General features: G+C 38.0%; 1 protein-coding gene across 2 annotated transcripts in view; it reads left to right on the forward strand.

Moving 5' to 3' along the window:
- Positions 1–20,564, forward strand: part of PRKG1 (protein kinase cGMP-dependent 1) — a 1,124,480-nt gene that overhangs the window by 75,028 nt on the left and 1,028,888 nt on the right. The window contains exon 1 of one of the 2 annotated variants that reach the window (XM_033130094.1): positions 8,505–9,252. The exons of the other annotated variant lie outside the window; for it this stretch is intronic. Coding sequence (XP_032985985.1) covers positions 8,942–9,252 — 311 coding nt within the window. The 5' untranslated portion in view covers positions 8,505–8,941. Of the gene's footprint in view, positions 1–8,504; positions 9,253–20,564 lie in introns of those variants that run through there. 2 annotated transcript variants of the gene reach the window in all.

Consider the following 20,564-nt stretch of genomic DNA (forward strand, 5'->3'; position numbering starts at 1 on the left):
TCCCCAACCTGAACAACAATCCTGTGACCCAGCCTAATTTTAAAGAAAGGAAATGTGATTATGGGTCAAATGACAATGTTAATCCTTCCTTTAAGTACTGAATTTGTCATTTGTTCATGGTTTCCTGTCATGTCATTGGCTGTGGTCACAGGCTGGGTAAACTGTGGTTTGAAAGGTTTGTAGATATTGGTGGTTGGCAGTACTTTGGTGGATACAGCGCTGTGTTCTTGTCCCTGACATTGCGGTGTATGTAAACACTGATAAGGAATTTCACGAATAGGGTGGTAGGTGCTTGTAGTTTATAATGAATTGTCTTTGAACGATTAAATGCCAAACTCAGTTTCAATATTTAAAGTAGCAGATGAAAGTCTAGTTGTTTAAATCAACTGTCAATATTTACTAGATATTTATTTTGGAGATTCATAATACACATTGGAAAATAAAAAAGTTCTAAGAAACAATGTAGACTGAGATCTGTTTTGTTGACCTTTTCCCAGTATTTGCCAAAGACTTTTGACCACTGAACCCTTTTTTTTTGGTCACACTTACCATCGTTTTAAGAAACGAGTGTTCTTTAGTTCACACTTAGAGGAAACACTTCACTGTAGTATATCCTTTGGGTGAAAGCTCCCATTGAGAGTGATTGGGTTGCTGGCAAAGCTGATCCTTGACCGCTGAGTTTGGCTATTGCAACAACCATTTCCATTTCCTTCCTGTTGGTTATTTGTGTTTTCTTCATCAATTATTCCACTTTCACATGGTTAGATATTTGCTGATTCTAGAATATGACAATTATGTAATGTGTTAATGTTGATAATTTTCTTTGTAGATATATTAGTGATTAAAAAAAATTTACTTAGAATATTAAAATAAAAATATTTTAGTAAAATACTCGTGTAATAACAATCTAAATGCATTTTCAATGTGTTTCAACAAATATCTTTACTGGCCTTTATTGTTTTTTGCAAATTTTGTAGTTAGAAAATATTAAATAAATATGAAATGGAATTTAATATTTATTAGAAAATATTAAATAGAAAATATTAGAAAACATTAAATAAATAAAATCACCTTTTAGCATATTCTAAAATTTTTATACCTTAAAAATGCCAAGTAGTCTGAGATCAATTACATGATTTTAGGGAATCAAACAAGTATCACCATTTGAATCCTTATGTAAGGGTTAGGGTGTTCCTTTTTGATTTCTATGAGTTGGAAACAAATTTTATCTTTCTTGGTAATGATTGTTTTTCATGTTTCAAGGGCTTTTAAAACTCTGTAATGTGAGGAAACTTGAGCTGCTATGTCTAAAAAGAGAAAAAGTAAATGAGATGACTTATTCTGTATTTCCCCACTTAGATCTTTTGTCAAATAAGGTGTAATGCAAAAGATTTGGGATGCATCCATCTCATGTACCCACCTTTACATTGATGTAAGTAAAGGTTGATTAGGACGATGTGGTTTAGATTTCATACCTATGGTATATGCAAGCCTTGTGCAAGTGCATGCGTGTGCACAAGCACACATAGACACACACACACGTGCACACACACATACACACATGCACCCCTTCGTGTAGATCCCCACAGTAGCAACAGAAGTTTGACATGGTCTGGATATAAGAAGAAGCATAATAGAACTAATCAGACATTTCAAAGATCTTTTTAATATATTTTGTTTTCTGCAGCAAAGTAAAATGTTGTGAATTGGCTTTAACAACTATTAATTACTAGGAGACAGGAGGTCAGATTTTCATGTGAACCAAATCAGGCTTCTATGTGCAGAAATAATAAAATGCCAAGAATACAGGTTTAAGAACACTCTGCTGAGAATTGGGAGACTTGGGTTTTAAACTTGCCTCTGCCTTGGCCGTTAAGTGTCCTTACATTTGAAATGAGGATGTTGAATTATGTAATCTCTATGGTCCATCCTGGCTCAAAATTCTGTGATATCCATTATGAGTAAAGAATAAGGACACATCTGCTTCCCCCCTTCACCCCAGGAGGGGGGAAAAGTAGGGTGTCCAACCATAGCAAATGTTGCTATCAGTTCTTTAATAGTCTACATCTGGGAATACTGGTGAGAGAGGCATTAAAGTAAATTAGTGGAGTGCATGTGGAAATGCTGTGACAGTAGGTAAGTTTCGGTTTTATGACTGCTGAGAGAATGTTACTTGCTGTGTACTGATCGAGGGTCTGACCAGTGGAAATTTTAAAGTGAAAATAGGCAGTTTTCACTAAGTTCTCTATATTCCTAACAATAGCAATTGCTTTTAATATTCCACAAATAAACATTTTGATGATTTCCCTGTCATTTTTCCCCCCGTAAAATTGGTATTCAACATAGAAGCTTCTCTAAGGAAGCTAGATGGTTATAATTTTTGCTGTACTATAATGTATGCAAAACTTCAATGAATTTTTCATAATTCCCTAAATGAACTCAGACCTTTACATAAAAACATTCTTACATAATGCAGTAACTTAGGACAGACATTGAATATTCTGCTTAATACCAAACAATGTAAAAGTCCCTTCTATTTTATATTTGTTTATATGGGGCATTAAAACCATATGATATTTTATCTATGACTGCTTTGGGCAACTTATTTATTATATAGGTGTTTGTACATATAATTTTTAAGTTTAATTCTGAGCCACTAATACTTAAAATATTCTTATGTACCAGATAAATGCTTGTGCTTTGAAAAATGAATTTTTAAAAATCTAGTCTGGACCAGGAAAAAGTTAGTAAATTTTTTTCCAGAAGTGTACATTGGCAAGTGACTGATAATTTAGCCATTGGTTTTAAATGCATAGCAAATATTATATATGCATCTCATAGGTCCCAGCTAAGGCTCTATCATTGTTCCAAGGGTAATGCTTTCATAAACAGCAGGCCCCATATCTTGGCCCTAGAATGACATCCATTTCTTTTACCAGCCTACTGGTCATTTGCCTATAATTAGAGATGGATTTCTAGATTTTGATCTCCTGAGGATTGTATAAAAGTCACAATATCAATAGCTAACTTAATTTGAAGTTAGGTGATATTTGTCCATTAAGTTAGTAAGTGTGAAGATCTATGTGTATTTCCCTACCAAGTCTTTTTGCCTGCAACTTCTTCTCTCCTCCAAGTCTCTGAAATTCTTGCAGTATAAACAAATGTCTTACCATTTTCTCTTGCCCAATTCATTCATCTTGCTTACTGAAAAAAATCCAATTCACTCAAAATTTCATTTTATTGTCCTTCTTACATCCTCAGTACTTTCCCACCTTACTAATTTTAGTAAGGTCACGAGCAAAATGTACTTTCAATTTTGATTATGTAGGAGGAAGATGGCAAGTTATATCAACTATTAAAAGCTATCTAAAATGAAAGCAAAAACAAAGTATCATTGACTCCAAAACTATTCTCCTATTGCCTTCATATCAAATCTATTTTCAAAAGCAAAATTATATTTGCAAATGTTTTTTAATATTTTTGGGAAAATACTAATCCATTAACTTAGGAAATAATGTGCATTTAAATACCAGAAGAATACTGAGTTGGAACTGCGAAACTGTAATTTGTTTATCAGATATGAGGTATTATGATGTTACATACCCATGTATATATTCATTAGGTTTAAGACGCGGTAAGATACCAGAGGGTAAGGGGTGGGGAGTGGTAGAAGGTAAAGGGGGTCAAATATAAGGTTATGGAAGGAGAATTGACTTTGGGTAGTGAACACAATACAGTATAAAGATGATGTATTATAAAAATACACTTGAAACCTATGCAATTTTACTAACCAATGTCACCGCAATAAATTTAATTTAAAAAAGATCGTGAAATAAGGTGACATTAAAAGAATGCAGTAAGATGTTTTGTGAAAAAGCATTTTAAATTCCATTTTATGCATTTAAAATTTGTCCATTCATGAAAACAATACAGAATACCTAATATTTTTCTTCTTAAAAATCTTTTATTTCTTGTGGTCTTTGGAAATGGGCAGCTTACTAACAGTACAAAGAAATAGTCTTTTTGTTAGCTAGTGCACAGATTGTTTGAGCACTAAGTTAGGCTAAGGCCCAATAATGACTTAGCATCGTTTTAAGTTGTGGACTATAAGAATTCATTTCAACTAATATTAGGCATGACGGTAATTTGGTATTAAACTCTAAGCACATTAGCAATTATGGTACAATGCACTATTACTTTCCAAGTCTCTGCAGTAAGTTTTTCATCATTAATGGTTTATGGTTTTTTTTTTCTTTTCCGTACAGAATGTGTCATTCTCAATAGCAGAACTTCAAAACAACCCAACCATAGAATTTTTACTTATATGCATTTAAATATGCATTCCTGATGGCTGACTCTATCGGCCTACACAGGCGTAAGAATTATATAATTCTATAGGAGATAAGTGAATAGGTGCTTATAATGCTGTGCTTAATCCGTAGGAAACCAGTCTTTCTAAACTCCAGATTTCTATAATAACAATAAAAGAAAACAGAGGCTTAAATCCTTGTCTAATTCATCAAAGTGTAATTAAAATTCTATTGTCTGATTCATTCTCCTTTATAGTCCAAAGACAATTTCTGTGGTGTATTAGTAGACGTTGGAATAGGATGATTGCTTTCCTAAAACATATTTATACAATTACATACATGAATTAGTAATGTGCCTAAAATAATAGGTATTATTGCAATGGATCTTCCTTGGTTTTACTTTTCTATCAGTAACTTTGAAAGCAAGATTTGAAAATATGCATAAAATACAGAGGCTCAGCAATCCTGAATTCATTAGGGTGATCAGCCATCCTGGTTTGCCCAGGACCAAGGGATACTTAGCGCTTTAGTTTGAAAATCAGGACAGTCCCAAGCAATTTTAGTATTAAAACTAGGACAATCCCAGACAAATTGATAGAAGTTGGTCATCCTGAACCAGGATGAAATGGCACAGGAGTGAAGACAGTGTTGGGAAAAAGAACTTTTTGAAAATCTGTTTCCTGCTTTTGCAGGATTTTCTAAGTGACTCCTCTTTCCACCTCCCCAGCCCCACAGTCAGGCTAGTTAGTGCTAAGAACACTCATTTCTTTGGATTCAGAACCAAGACAGCAGCAACAGTTGGAAGTTCTGCAGAAGGAAATGAAAGGTGGGGGAAAGGTGGGGGTAAGGGACTGAGCTGTGTATTAAGTGATCTGGATTTGAGTCCAGGCTCTACCATTTATTAGATGGGTGATTTTGCGCCTCCATTTTCTCAAATATAAATGGAAATAATGATAATGTCTAACTTGTAGAGTTCCATGAACAATGTTAGCTATGCATTAAGAGTTCAAGAAAGTATTAAATAACTGCGTTATTTAATATTTTATTCAATAATTCTGAGGTTTATTAAGGAAGGCATAATACTAATCCACATTCATGAGGGTTGGATACAAAATTGAAGAGTAATAATATGCCACAGGTTGGTTTGGCTACTGGAGAAGCTTTGCTTCTATTAGAGCTATTACAAACAGATTGCTGAAAAGTCGATTGTGAGTGGACTATGGAATTCTAGAGTATAAATTGGGTTCCTTCAAATTTGCATTGTTCTCTGTTTTAGCATGTATCATCAAGATGTCATCCCAAATAGGCAGTGAGAGAACTCAGTATATGTCATTCCACTTTACTCCTTTCCAGATTTATGGTAGCTACTTCTTAATGAGTAGAAAATAGACTTGTGCCTGATCTTTGATCTTAAAAATTTAGCCAACTACATTAACTATAAGACATACAGTAAAATTTGTCTGCAGGACCTTGATTTTTCACATAAAATTTATTCTGAGCATTTACCAAGTACAATGCAAAAAATGTTTAAGAAAATATTGGAATCACTCAAAAGGTGAGATGGAAAAATCAAGATCTAATCAGCCAGTTAAGAACATCATTGAAAAACGTACATAAAATATTTATTTCGACTTTAAGAACGTAAGAGGAAAGCCTAGAATTTTGATTTTGCATATATAACTATAAAGTATTTAAAGTATTATAAAGATACAATTAAATTATTCTTAAATTATATAGGCTAATATAACCAAATATATTTTTATACCTTGAACACCTTTCAAAGTGTAAGTCAGTTGTAATAGTTGTATCTTCTTGGTCATTTACTTTGTTTGCACTTATTAAAACAGATTCTTGACTTTTAATATGGGATTCATCGTGGAATATTTTGTATCACAAGACTTCCATTTAAAATGAAAATGTAACATGTACGAGTATATATCCTATAATTGTATCTAGATGTGATAGCTTAAATAGTGAAAAATATTTATATAATTCAGTGTAAAAAAACATCGCTTTTGTTAAAAAATACCCGAATATTTTTTGGTTGAAGTGCAATTTTTTTATGTGGGGGAGGGGGAAATGCTTTAGTTTCTATTTTCCTTTGTACATGTATACAGTCTTTCTACAAATGAGAAAGAATATCCTCTACTTTGTGCTGCTTGAAGACATTAAGTAACCCCATTTAGTCCTCAAATGAAACTTCAAATATAACCCTGCTTAGCAGTTATCTAATGATATTCCTTATACATTGCTTTTGATGTATTTTTAGACATAAACTCTTGGCCTCCTGGAACCCTATAATAGATCAATAGAAAAAAAATCATTTAGTTTTAAACATTTTCCCATGGAATTAAAGAATTCCCATAGGTTAAAAAGATAAGAATTTGGCCTTTTGCCTGGGAAAGGGAAAATATCACAGGAGCTCTTTTAGAATAGTGTCACTTATACAAAGCCACAGAACTTCTGCTTGGTTTAGTTTTAATTAAGACAACAATAATTCAGAGCTATCATTTCCTGCTATCAGTATTTATAAGTTATTCATGTTTTGTTCATCACAAATGAAAATGTTTTGAGAATTATCCACTTTGTATATTACATGTCCATGTTGGAAAGCAGAAAAATTAAGTGTCTTAAGTCATCTGTGTTGAGAAAATTAGATCATAATCTGCATGGAAGAATGTTTAAGATTATATATCCTTTGTCATTTACACCTCTAATTCCAAACAAATACACTTTAAATAAAAAAGCTTGCTACCTTGCCTGTGGCTAGCTGGTCTTCCCTTCCCTTCCCTTCCCTTCCCTTCCCTTCCTTTCCCTTCCCTTCCCTTCCCTTCCCCTTCCTTCCTTCTTCATTCCTTTTTCTTCCTTCCTTCCTTCTGTTCTTCCTTCCTTCTTTCCTTCTTTCCTTTGTTTTTTTCTTTTTCAGCTTAGATAGGAAAGTTTTGTATTCAAAAGTAAAAGTGAGCAAGTTTGTTTTGAGACTAATATACGTCCTTGGCTAAGTTTAGATTCCAGTGAATAGTTCTGGATTCCAATTCAGTTTTAAACTATTGTCTATCTACTTTGTTTAGTTTCAGGGAATTGCCAAATTCAGCATTGAGGTTTATAATACTGAGTGTCCATGAATAGTAATTAGAGGGCTGCTAATAAACATACTATAAAATGGGATGAGTTGGTAAAGATTTAGATAAATATTAGGAATTTAGTTAAGTATAAAGTAAATATTTGGAGATTCTAAACATGTCTTCCAATGATGGCAGAATTACCCTTGGAAAAAAAGGATGCTACCTCATAGTCATCGTTGTTGGAAATTTTGAGTGGGCAGGCATGGAGTGGGGTGCTATAGTGTACGATTTATTGCAGCCCAACTTGGGTCCCCCTTCTCTTTATGATCTTCCCTCTTTTTCAAAGTTTGAGTCTTGCCATTCAAGTGGAAGGGTACAGTCCTAACACTTTGGTTGTCAGGGCAGTAATATTTTTAAAGGTATAGTTCAATTTTAGGATGAACTTTTTGAAGCTCAGTAATGATTCCCCCCCAACCCCCCCACCCCAAATTAAGCAAAGGGAAGTAGCAATGCCCATCTATGAACAATTCTGCAGACACTAGCTCAGGATAGTGGAGAAGCTGAGTAGTCTTTAGGGTCCAAACCCATTTTGGCCTGTACCCTAAAAAGAGTTCATTAACATAAGTTTTGAGGGGTGAGAGGTGAAAGGGGAGTCATGAGCGGGCAGAGAGTGGCAATGCTGAGGGAGAAAAGGTCAAACGTCCCACCCTCCAACCTCCCTTCCCCAAAGGCACCTGGGTGTTAGGGGGAATCCCTCCCAGGCATGGATTGGCTCTTATCTCCTGAGAGGCAAGTTTCTTTGCAGCGTTAGCCACCTGTGTGCTGCACTGCCGGTGGGAAAGGTGGCTTGGGTGAAGGGAGAGCTCAGCCACATCGCTCGGGAGCCTTTCTTGCTGAGGCTGGCGGTCCAAATACCTCCAGAACCCAGAGCGTTTAGGATGCAGAGTGCGTTCTGCCCGCTTAAATCGCCAGGATTGTAGCCCGTTGTCCTCCAGACCGGTCAGCTCTGGAGCCGGCTGACACCTCCCCAGTTTGCACAGGGTCCTGGCTGTCCTTTCTCTCACCTCCCCACCCCCAAAGTGGTGCTCCTGCCTCGCTCCGCCTGCTCGTCCCCTGGCGCGCCCCACAGGGTTATCAGGCTCCCCACACGCACCGCTGGCTTCCTCTGGCGCCCGGCACGAGCGACCCGAGCAGACCAACCACCGCCTGGGAGCCTCATTCACGTCCCCTTCTCCCGCTTCCCTGCCAGCGCGCTGCCTGCTGCTCTCCCCCGCGCTGCGGCGCCCACCGTGTGTCAGGTTTAATCCCGGGTTGGACCTGCTGCTTTGCTCATCCCCACACTCAGCCTCTCCGTCAGCCCCAAGAAGTGGAATCTGCACTGAAACTCTCCGTGGCTGGAGCCGGCGGACTGGGCATGCTCAGAAGCCAGGGCTGGCTTTGGTCTCAAGTAGGAAGCTTTTGCACTCGGGAGGCAGCGGCGACTTTGGGGAAAGTTGATCGGAGAGGGGAGGAAGCCCCAAGACGCGCAGCAGCGGCAGGAAGGAGCCCCCGGCAGCCCGGAGGAGCATGGGCACCCTGCGGGATTTGCAGTACGCGCTCCAGGAGAAGATCGAGGAGCTGAGGCAGCGCGATGCCCTCATCGACGAGCTGGAGCTGGAGTTGGATCAGAAGGACGAACTGATCCAGAAGCTGCAGAACGAGCTGGACAAGTACCGCTCGGTAATCCGGCCCGCCACCCAGCAGGCGCAGAAGCAGAGCGCCAGCACCTTGCAGGGAGAGCCGCGCACCAAGCGGCAGGCGATCTCCGCGGAGCCCACCGCGTTCGACATCCAGGATCTCAGCCATGTGACCCTGCCCTTCTACCCCAAGAGCCCGCAGTAAGCCGGGGTTGCGTGCCGGGGCCATGTGGCACCCTGTTGGTGGGGAGCGGCGGGTGTCTGTGTTGTCTGTCGGCCCCCGCCCCTCCCGCTTGCCTTCTCTGTCCTCATCCTCAGAAATGTTTCATTTCTGGCACCACTTGCGGGGCCGTGCACGTTTCTAGAGCCAGACTCCCTGCACCTACGTTGCCTTCATGTCTTTGTCAGATATCAAGCTATTTTTTAAAAAAAATCTGTACATGTACATTCATATATGCCAACTACTGATTATAGAGTTTGAATGTGCCCCAGGTGTGTGTCCGGCTGTGTGTGTATGAGTGAGTGTGAGAAGCTGAATAAAAAGCCCCATCTCCCAAATGCCTTGGCATAGCTGCCCAGCCGGAAAACCCTCAATGCCGGCTCATCAGACTTGAAATGAAATGCGTCTGATATCATCCTTACTTTCTATGTTTTGGTGGCTCTTCCGGATTTCTCTACATGCTGGCAGTTTACGCTGGTACCCTTCAAACCTGATCTTCTGTCATCATCAAAGTGTCAAAAATAAGCAAATGTGTATATAAGAGGGCAGCTTTTTTGATTTCCTGAATTGGATGGCATTTGCAATCCACAAATGGAAGCTTAGTCTGTTGATTTAAAAAAAAAATTTTTTTTCTTTTTCCATAACATCTGAGGGAGAATATTGCTTATTTTCCTTAAGGAATTTGCATTAGGTTACTCATGGGGCACCTCCTTCTCCAAAGGGGGTTCATGTTTTCAGGTTCAAATATAGAGAAGTACACTTACTTACCTTTATTGACAACGTAGACACACTATTTGCCTTACTCCTTGCTTCTGATGCAACCACCCTAGTATTGTTCTAGCATTTTAGAGAACTACGTAGTTCTGATGTCAGTGGGCTTCACAACTTGGGTGGGGAAAATTGAATGAAACTTGTTATACACCACTCAAGTCAGAGTTCTTATATAAAGTGGTAGGAACGTGAGATTAACATAGAATGAGCACCCACATGGATGGTGTTTTAAATTAACAGATAGTGGCACAATTGGCAAAATGAAGGATTTTGATGCTCTATTCCAAACTACATCACATTGGCTAGATAGCATGTTACATAATCATACAAGGTCCCTTGGAACCCTTCACTTCATAAAAACAAAGAACTAATATAAGGAGAGAGAGAGAGTAAATACTTGATTATATCATTTTGTACTTATTGGATTTGAGAGAGCTTGAGAGTATATACTAATTCCACTTTTGAAAACTTAAAGTTGTACCTATACTTGTTGGTTCCTGAAGAGCATTTGTTGTTCGTCATGCAGGTTTAGCTTAATGAGGGGTTCGTATTTTGTGAGAGAGTGGGGAAAAGACAAGAAGGATAAACATTTCTGAGATTCTGACCTCATCAAGTTGTCTAATAGTTCAGTAGACTTAGATCTGCCTTGGAAACCTGAATGGTTTCTATATTCACTCCAACTTTCTCTGCTAAATTAATTTGCAGTCCTGACATGCTTGCCTGTTTTAGCTAACGAGGTACATGGCCATCTCTCCTGGGCCAAGTTTTGCATAATGAAAAAAATAACTCAAAGACAGCTCTCTGGATCTTTAAGCATTCCACAGGATCTCACTTTAGTAACTGCAGGACTTTGGAGTAACACAGAGCAAACTCTGCTTTTATAAAAAGACCATTTTAATAGGTTTTATAATAAAGTATGATCAAGCCAGCTGATAATTCCAGTTAAATGTTGTATCAGACAAGATCTAAAGGAATCTAGAAAGTAGGGAAGGACCTGAAGTTTTAGAAATCTCTTAGTGCTTGACATGAAGAACAACTAGATTTTTTAAAAAGTCCACAGTGGAAAATGAAATTAGTGTGGCATATAATTCTGTTACAATTAACATTTTATCTGTCGAGCAATTCTCTGCATTCTGATATTTATTTAATAGCTTGTGCTTTAAAGAAGTCAGCTATTAAGGTATCACCATGATGGTTTCGGTAATTCTGAAAGATTATATTGAAGAAAATGATAGAATGTCTTCCAAGCTTAAATAATTTTGGAAAAACATCTGTTCTTTTTTTCACACTTACATAAAGGAAACTAGAATAAAATTGGCTTAAGTGGTAGAGTGTACCGCTCTTAAGAGAAAGAGAAGTGCAAAATTATTATTCTCATGTCACTTGAAGGATTGTGCAAGATAGCGCCACAAAAAATTAGGAAAATTTGCCAGAGAAGCCTCGTTTGCATTTCAATTTATTTTACTATAAAAAATTGATTATATTGGATTGGTGCAAAAGTAATTGTGGTTTTTGCAATTATTTTTAAACTTTTAAACTGCAGTTACTTTTGCACCAACCTCATACAGACACTGTCAACAAGTGTTTGTCATTATATTTCATCTTAGTGCAACTTAAATTTAGTCGTGTTTCTTAAACTTACACTCAGATTATTGGGAGTTCAAGTTAAAATCAAACCATCTAAATAGCATACAATTGATTTCAAATTCATATTAGTTTTCTGTTCTCTTTCCATTAGACGTTTTCTGTTCTCTTTCCAGTTAACATTCTGCTCAATTATCTGATATGTGCAAATATATTTGTTTACTTTTTGCTTGCTGAGGCCTTTTGAGGATGATTATTTTTGAAACTTTTGTTTTTCAGTGATTTTTGGTCATTTGGAAAATAGTGTAAAATGAAAATTAACTTATTAACTTAAATCATCTTAACATTTTTGGTTTGGAATTTTCTCTTTAAGCTGGGAATTAGAGGGAAGTCTCAGTCAGATTACAGGAGATGGCTAGGGACCTTCTGTTGCACCTGTGGGGTGTGAGAATGCTTTCGTCGCTTTTACACCTGTATACAAATAGCACCTAAGCCCTTTTTCGTTGTGAATGTGAGGCAAAGAACTCATGTAGCAAATTGAAATCTGTATTCCACTGATACAAAATAACTCCGTGAGGTGTAAACTATTAGGCTATATGTTTTGAAGTAGATTGAGCAAATAAACCCTTAAAATGTGAAAAAAAATCAATTTTATGAGATCAGATAGCCTTTCAGAGATCATATATATATATACATTTCTTATGAGCTTTTAAAGTAATTTTATTTCATGACATTTCATTCCTGAAAATTGATTTTATTTTTCTTTTAAGAGTGGAACTCTGATATTTTGATCTAAACCCTCTACCTATTGTAAATATTCCTACATCCTTTCCGTTTTGCTGTCACAGGGGCCCATGTCATTTCAGTTTGGCTATACAGATTTGAGTTCCTTATAAAAAGTTGTTTGTGTCTCTGTATTCTTGTTAATCTATTGCTTTTCACCCCAGAGGTAGCTGAATTTCAGGGAATTTTGACATATTTTGTTATGTTTCACTTTTTAATTGTGAAGTACTTTGGAAGAGCTGAGGATGAAGAAATACAGTTTCTTATTTTTAAGGAGGCATTCAGTTTAACAAGATCTTATATGAAGTTTTAAACCTTAACACTAGTACGTCTCAAGAGAAGTGGAATCTTTGTATAGGCTGTATTTAAATTCTGTGGGAAGTTGAGAGAATTCCAGGATTTTAGTGTAAGCATAGATGGCATAATATTAAAACATAGATATCTTCAAAAGCAACAGTTCAGTTTAAAATGCACCCTACAGCTCAGTTCTTTTATGAGATGTCTGCCTTGTGCAGGCTATTGTGAGGCATTAGAGGTGAGAGATATATAGGTGCTACCATCAAGGAGTTAACAAGTGGTTAACAGTACTGCACAAGTAAATATTCTAGAAAGTAGAGTAAGGCAAGTCACAGAGGCGATATCTAAGACGGTTGGCAAAATAGGATTGAGCCCACTTAATTTTGCGGTATCAGAAACTCTTATGGAATTGGAGTTGCTTAAAGTATATACATAATTGAAGGATGGCCATAATTTAATAGTGATGGGATGAGCGGGGTGGGGTAGGGATGGGGAAAGCCATCAGCAAAGGGACAGACAGCAAAAGAAAGCAGAGGGTACATCTGAGGAATGCCAGCAACTAGTGGCTGTCCCAGAACACCACACCATCGTGGGAATTGAGGAAAAGCAAGTTTAGGCCTGAGAGAATGACAATCTTAGTTTCTATTTTATAAAGTAGGTGAGAGGGCATTTCTGCTTGTTTTTGGAATAATCAAGAGTCGTGTGTGTGTGTTTTACTCGGAGAACTAGTTTTTACCCATAAGTAAAGCTCTGAATTTCAGAATATCAGTCCAATCCTCCACCCCTCACCAGCGCAGTACTGATTCATAACCACAGCTATTCCAACTAGGTAAGGGTATTTGATGTAACTAAGCAGCAGGTGATTAAAATTCTTAAAGAAACCCAGTTTCACTCTTTAAAAAAAGCACGTTCCGTTTTCCACTCACTTTAAAAATGTTCCCATTGAAAATAATCTAATTTTATACTACAGGCATCGTTGCAGGTTCCTCACATTCCTAGGCAAATGGGACATGAGAAATGAACCTGAAGCTAGTTTGTGAAATTCGTCTTTCTTGTTTTTGTGGAGGAATTTTAACGTTATTGTAATATGCTTTCCTATTTCAGTTTGCTCGTTAATTGGACATTGCAGTCTATGCAGTAAATTTGAATTTGTGGAAGACTTTATAAAAAATGTATGAGAACAGACTGCTGAAACCCTACTAGGGTGTTTTGAAGCACAGTTAAGTTGTGTGCCCCTAAAAGGGGGCTTATAATAAAAATACTGACAAGCCCTTAAATAGAGTAGCTTTAGAAACTGCCTGAGACTGTCAATGACCGGCTAGTTTCTTTGCTCTACTGGGCCACATTTCCAAACTCCCGCTACTTGTTACTTCACTAAAGAGTTGGATTTGTATTCCTAATGGGAAAGGGTAAAAGAAGGCAGATGATGTTTTTATTGTTGCCGTTTGCAGGTTATAAGGCATATGGAAACATTTTTTTTCTGTCTGCCTAGCAATGGAGGGTCTCCATGGTATCCTAGCAACCAGTTTCAACACTGGGGCTGCTGCTCTTTCTGCCATCTCTGCTATAGGTGCTGCTGCCCATCTCAGGGAACCAGGCCTGCTGCTAGCACTCAGGCCCTCCAACTTGAACCTTCCATGCTCGGAGAACACAAGACGATGATAAATAAGCACATGCTGCAAGCAGCGTTTACCAGCATGCTCAACAGCTTATTATGCAATCACATCTGTGGCATTTTGAATCCTAATCTGAATTGTTGAGCTAGTGCTCTTGGCCACCTCTTCCCTGACAGCCCGTCGCTACTTCCTCACACCCAGCCTCCTGACACTCGTTCTACTTTCCTTTCACCATCTCCTGTAATGACTGCGTTCATCAGCATCTCCTGAAGATTTGTTTTCTGAGAAGTTAAATATGTGCAGCCGGTGTGAACCCTCTAAGTATAATTTTGTTTGTAAGAGCACAGGAATGTTCTTCCTCCAAAACTGTCATGTGCATATAAACAATGGCACAAAAACCGTAGCTACACAAAACAGATGTTTAACAAAAGGTGGGACTAATAGTATGCTCCCCAAAGTGTCGTGTTTCGGAATGGATTTTATAATCATAGGCATTTTTTTATGGAAAAAAAGCAGAAGAGTCGAGTTGGAAGAGGTGTGTGTGTGTAGAAGGTGGGGAACAGGACAGGGCAAAATAAGATGAGAATTGTTAAAGCTATGCCATGTTTGCAAAGCAGTTGGGAAGGAATGATGGGCTTTGTGGCGAGTAAATAGACAAAATGACTGGAATGGAATTTGTAAGTCAGATCGTACTTTTGTGGAGGAAGTAGAGAGGAGACACCCAAACTAGAGTATAGTGAAGACTTGCTTCCTCTGGGTGTGGGAGCCTTACAGGGATTTTAAGATGTTTCCTTTAGGCCAATGCTTATTTTGAATGCCTTGTATTGTGTGTTTTAAACATCCCCTAGTCTGATACCGGGGAGGGCTTGGTGATTTTTGTGCATCCCATAGTACAGAAAAAGGAATGAGGAGAACAAGTCAGTGCATCACTGTCTCAAAAATAATGGGTCAGAATGGCACTACCCTCCATCGCCGTGATGTTTAACATTCATTGAGCCCTTACTGTGTGCCAGGCACTGCTCCTGTGCTTTCCATAAGTTGTTGTTTTTAGCATACAACCCTGTGAGGAAGACTCCAGAGGATCCCCATTTCCCAGCACTGAGGTCCGGGACACTGAAGCTCAGAGAAGCGAAATAACTTGCTCAAAGTCACACACGTCATAAAAGGCTGAACCTGAATTTGAACTCGAAAGCCATTCTTAGCCAAGAGGCTCTCCTGCTTCTCAAGGAGTGTGAGGATCAGGCAATTGTGTGGAAACCTAATGAATAACATATAAGCTGTTTTCAGGGGAGTGTCTATTCGCCAATAATTAAACTGCAAGTGAAGTACTTTGGGAGAAGTGGGAAAAATAAGGTAGGCACAGTGGTTTCCAAACTTTGCTGCACATTAGAACCATCTGGGGAGCCTTTAAAACATCCAGTGCCTAGGTTTTATCCGAAACCAGTTAAAATCAGACTGTCTGAGAGTGGAAGCCAGCCATCGCTATGTTTCAAAGATTCCTCGGATAACTTCAATGTGCAGCAAAGTTTTGGAACCACTCTGATAAGAAGATAACAGGGTGTGTATGTGCATACGTGTGTATGATATTAAACAAAGGACCAGGATAAACTTTCCTCTTAAAGAGTCGAATGTTTCTATTGGTTAAAACCTTTGAGCACTAGGGGCTTGCAAAAGCAGTGGATTTGTTTTTCCATATTATAGGTGTACACTATTTAATTCATGTCTTATTGTTTATTTTCCCAAATCAATAATCATTACCGTGCCTAGCCCATTGGTTCTCAACCCTGGTTGCATTTTAGAACCTTACAGGAAACTCTGAAAAATACCTTTCCTGGGGTGCCAGGTCCAGAGATTCTATTTCATTGCTCTGGGGTGGACTTCAGGTATAGGTACATTATTTTAACTCCCGAAGTGATTATAATATACAGCTAGGATAGAAAACCTCTTTGAAAGCGTATTCAACTTTGGTTGTTGTTATAGGATATTTGAATTCGCATTCTTTGGGAAAGCACTTTCCTTGGTCCCTTTTTATCAACCCAAGATACCTGCTTGCGTTAGAGTCAGGCAGCTCCAGCTCCCCAATCCCCATAGCATCTGCACCTTGATCTCTGGGTAATTACCTGTATGGACCTGGGGCTCCAGTCAATGGATAAGTACGTTTCCTCCTTCCTGCCAGCCATGAGTCCTGGCCACTGTTCAAATATGACACACATTAGGATTAGCCATCAATCCCAAGTTCTTTTCCACTCTCACAAGCAGAGGGGGTGGGGTGGGGCAGCTGCCTCCTTAGCCACTAAGACTGTTTCCTTGGGTCCCAGATGCTTCTGTGAAATTTTAAGTATATGAAGGTGAGACAATGATGAGCTGTCCTTGAAAGAGCTGTACGGGGCTTGTAGTGACTCTCCTTCTGGTATGTGATGTCTCTGCAGCCAGCTACAGTTTTTTTTTTTTTTTTTTCATACAGATATTTTATCCTTTTAAGGCAAACAGCCTGAGCTCAGGCTGAGAAGTACTTTCCTAGGAGGCTTCAGAGAAAGCAGAGCAAGCATGTCAAGCTCTCAGCCCCCTTTTCCGGACGGTTTGGTTTGAGTGAACAAGTCTGGGCACTGCTGGCAGTGGAGAGGTCTGAAATAACACTCCCAATCAGAGAATCTTGGTATGTCCCTCAGGAAGCCTCCTGGGCAGGATTGGGTTTCCAACACACTGTGGTCACAGCCTCTCTCCTGCCAGATTGCCAGCTCTTTCTTGTGTATCCTTCTTGTGCTCTTTTCCCCATATATTGTTGTTTAAAACTCCTCAAGATGTTCCCAATTGTCTCTGACAGGAGCCTCCTTACACTTGTAATTTCGTCATCATCTTCTCAGGCGAGGATCAGCCAATATAATACTTTATATGAGATGAAAATCGCCAATATAATTGCAAATATTTTTTGGTCAAAATCATCTTCTCGTTATGGGAGACAGCGAGAAGCTGTCTTGTCTCCGTCCCCCCTCCTTCTAAAATATGAAAATGTATTCAGCTGACAGATAGCATGTTAAAGCAGAGTAGAAGTAATAAGGCTGCCTGGAGAATCGGGGACATTAATTACGCAGGGAAGTTAATCGTAAGGAAAGCAAACACTTTCATTATGCATCCTGCTTTATGTCTTGCATTTGGTTATTGGACCTAAATGGGAAGAATAAGAGGGATTAGCAACAACAAGAAACATGAACAAAAGCATGTGTTCACTTATATGGCCTAGCAGTTAGAAGCAGGATGGTGGGCAAGAGTTTGTAGTAGGGCACTAGGAAAATATTTGTGTTAAGAGTTCTTATAATTCCAGATATGAAAGGATGGGCAGTAGCATTGAAAAAAAAATCAGTGGCAATTTAGTGTCAATGTATACTACTTCCATCTGCATCAAATTTTTTAAAAAAATGTTACTTACCTTTGCCTGTCTAAAGATCATAAATTCTAATTAAACGTCACCAGAATCGCTTTAAGGTAGATGCAATTTAATTGACTTCTATATAGAGGTAGAGTAACTTAGGCCCAGCAAAAGCATAAGTAAATAGCCTAAATTATTAATATGTAGTCAAAAGTAGATCTCCTAATGCTAACCTTCTACTGTTCAGTGTTCTCACTTCTAGACCATACCTGCTCTTTTAGGAGTAGTACTCCATTTCTTTGAACGTGAAATAATTATAGTATCAGCCAGTCAATTTAATTTGGTTAATTGTATTAAATATCAATGATGACAAATATATCCCAGTTTAGCAAAATACTTTTGCTGTTTTCTGAAGCAATCATATTATGGTAACATCAAGCTTTCGCCAGATCAAGACCAAGGAATAAAGGAAAACCATCTCCTATCTGGATATACTGCTTATCATCTTAATGGTCCAGCTCTATCAATAAATTATGGTTTTCACACTGCTTCTAAATCTGTAGTGAGACGAAAGAAAAAAGGATCATCGTGACAAGAAAGAAACACGTGAATTCTGAATTTTCCCCCTCTGGAATTATTGTTACTGATGGACTAGACGGGTCATACTCTACTGTTTCTGCAGGTGGCTGGCAAACACTCTGTACACGCTAGCACCCCTCCACACTTCCATCTTCGTAAGATTCACTTTGCCTAAATCACTGGTGACCGAGTAACACATTTTATATCGTGGCGAGGCAGCAAAGAAGGGCTTAGATTAGACTTGTGCTGGTTTGACAGGGTGTCACCATATCCTTTATAGAGGAATAGTAAACATCTGAAAGTGACAAGTGACAGGTACCATTTTGCTAGGCCTGTGACGGCAATTCTTTATGTCAGTGGGAGGAGAGGAAAAACAATGCAGTGGAGTAAATCCTGAAGTGTCCACTGCATGTACTATTGAGCATGGAGTTCCACGCTCATGTGAATCACGGTCTTCATTCTAGGTAATTGCTATTGTCTTATTTAGGAACTGTCTGAGGATACCAAAGCTTAGAAAAGTAGGCTGGCAGACAGATAAGTAAGAGTAGTTTTTGGCTGGAAGATCTATTTAGTGAATCCTTCTTTATTTTGAGTAAATGAATTTGACTTAATAGAAATCTCTCAGTTCTGAATTGTTAAGGAAAACCTTTCTTTTCCCCATAGCGTATGGTACAGTGTAAAATGAAAGAATTGCTCAAAAATTTTAGTCATTCATTTAGTACTTAACTTTATAAAAATGTAGTGCTGAACTCCATCATACACTTGTATGAATAATGTTTCTTGTTATAGATCTGAAAAGCTTTAGAATATTGTGAAAGGAACTATGCTATGACTTTTTTTTTTTAAATAGTGGTAGCCTTGATCAGGAAATAGTTATTTTTCTTCAAAATCTCATTTCAGACTTTTTGTTGTTCCTCATAAAAGGAAAATATGACATGAAAAATTATAATTTGTCTGACTCTGACTTCCAGATGTTTTAGCATTACTTAGTATGGAGATCTACATTCTCTTGTTGACAGAAGAGAGACAAGAACTAAATGATTCTTTGTTCATGTAGCACTAAATGTCATAAAACTCAATGAATATTATTATGAAATAGTCAACATGAACAGGAATGGCAAATAAATACAATAAACCCACTGTGACTAGACTATCTTCTATTAACTTCTTGCCACCTCTTTACCTTTTTATATACTTCATAAATTCATCTAGGCTTTGCCTTTTCTTTGCTTTGCGTAAGGTATTAACATGTTCATTCCCCATCTTTTGAGTTTTGGTGGAAAATGACTAGCCTAAACAAAAAAAAGTTCCTTTTTTTTTAAAATTGGAAACTATTAAAAGAGTATAGTCTACAGCCTTTGAAATAATAATGAAAGAAAAAAATTACAGAAACGAAAATTTAGGCACTCAGTAGCATTATATATGTGTGTTCGAGTATTCATTTACATATTCATGAATGATTATAAGAAATTATTTGAGAAAATTCTGATATTTGAGGAGTATCTTGTTTCCATCAAGGGTTATATTCCATCTATAATATAATCAGGATTATTTTAAACAAGCCAGAGTTACCCTTCTATACCCTCAGAAATGAAGAGATCAAAAGAACTATTACTGAAATATTTTGGTGAAGGTACCACTGCAAAATGTCCAGGCAGGTGAATAAAGTGGAACACATCTCCCAGAACCTTCAGCCTAAGGAACAAACCAAAACACTGCTCATCACAGAGGAGACTACTTTTCTCAGGTGACTGTTTCTCTTCCGTGGCTCCTCGTATCTTTTGGTACCACCACTGAAGTCCTGTCCACATTAATCGTTTATCATCAGAGCAGTACTCCATCTTCTGGATTCCTAAGGGCTACTGTCAGTGTGACAGATGGAAAATAACACAAATATACGTTTATTTGTCTTGACAGAGTGGTATTCTCTGCTAGACAAGCTTAGAGGTTGTTAAATAATATCTAAGTGAACCCTTGCTAGTGAGTTTTTAAATCACCTAGGGCAGGTATACCCCCTCCTCCTTTATGACCCTTCTTACTAGATTTCAACACTTCTTTTTATAGTTTATTATATTGCTTTCTCATCATGTAAGGGAAGAACATAGTATTAACATCTTCTCTTGCTCAAACTAGGCTCACTTTGTTCTTCATCTTTTTTCTGGGCATAGTGAACATTTTTCTCATCTTCACCGAAATCCTTTATAAAAGCAAAGTCAGTAATTGTTACTTTTTAGCCTTGTCTTTACTAGTCAATTAGTGAGGACGATGCCGATCAGGATGATTACAAAAGTTATTT

The sequence above is a fragment of the Rhinolophus ferrumequinum genome, chromosome 16 (assembly GCF_004115265.2).
Source record: "Rhinolophus ferrumequinum isolate MPI-CBG mRhiFer1 chromosome 16, mRhiFer1_v1.p, whole genome shotgun sequence".
Taxonomy (NCBI): Eukaryota; Metazoa; Chordata; class Mammalia; order Chiroptera; family Rhinolophidae; genus Rhinolophus; species Rhinolophus ferrumequinum.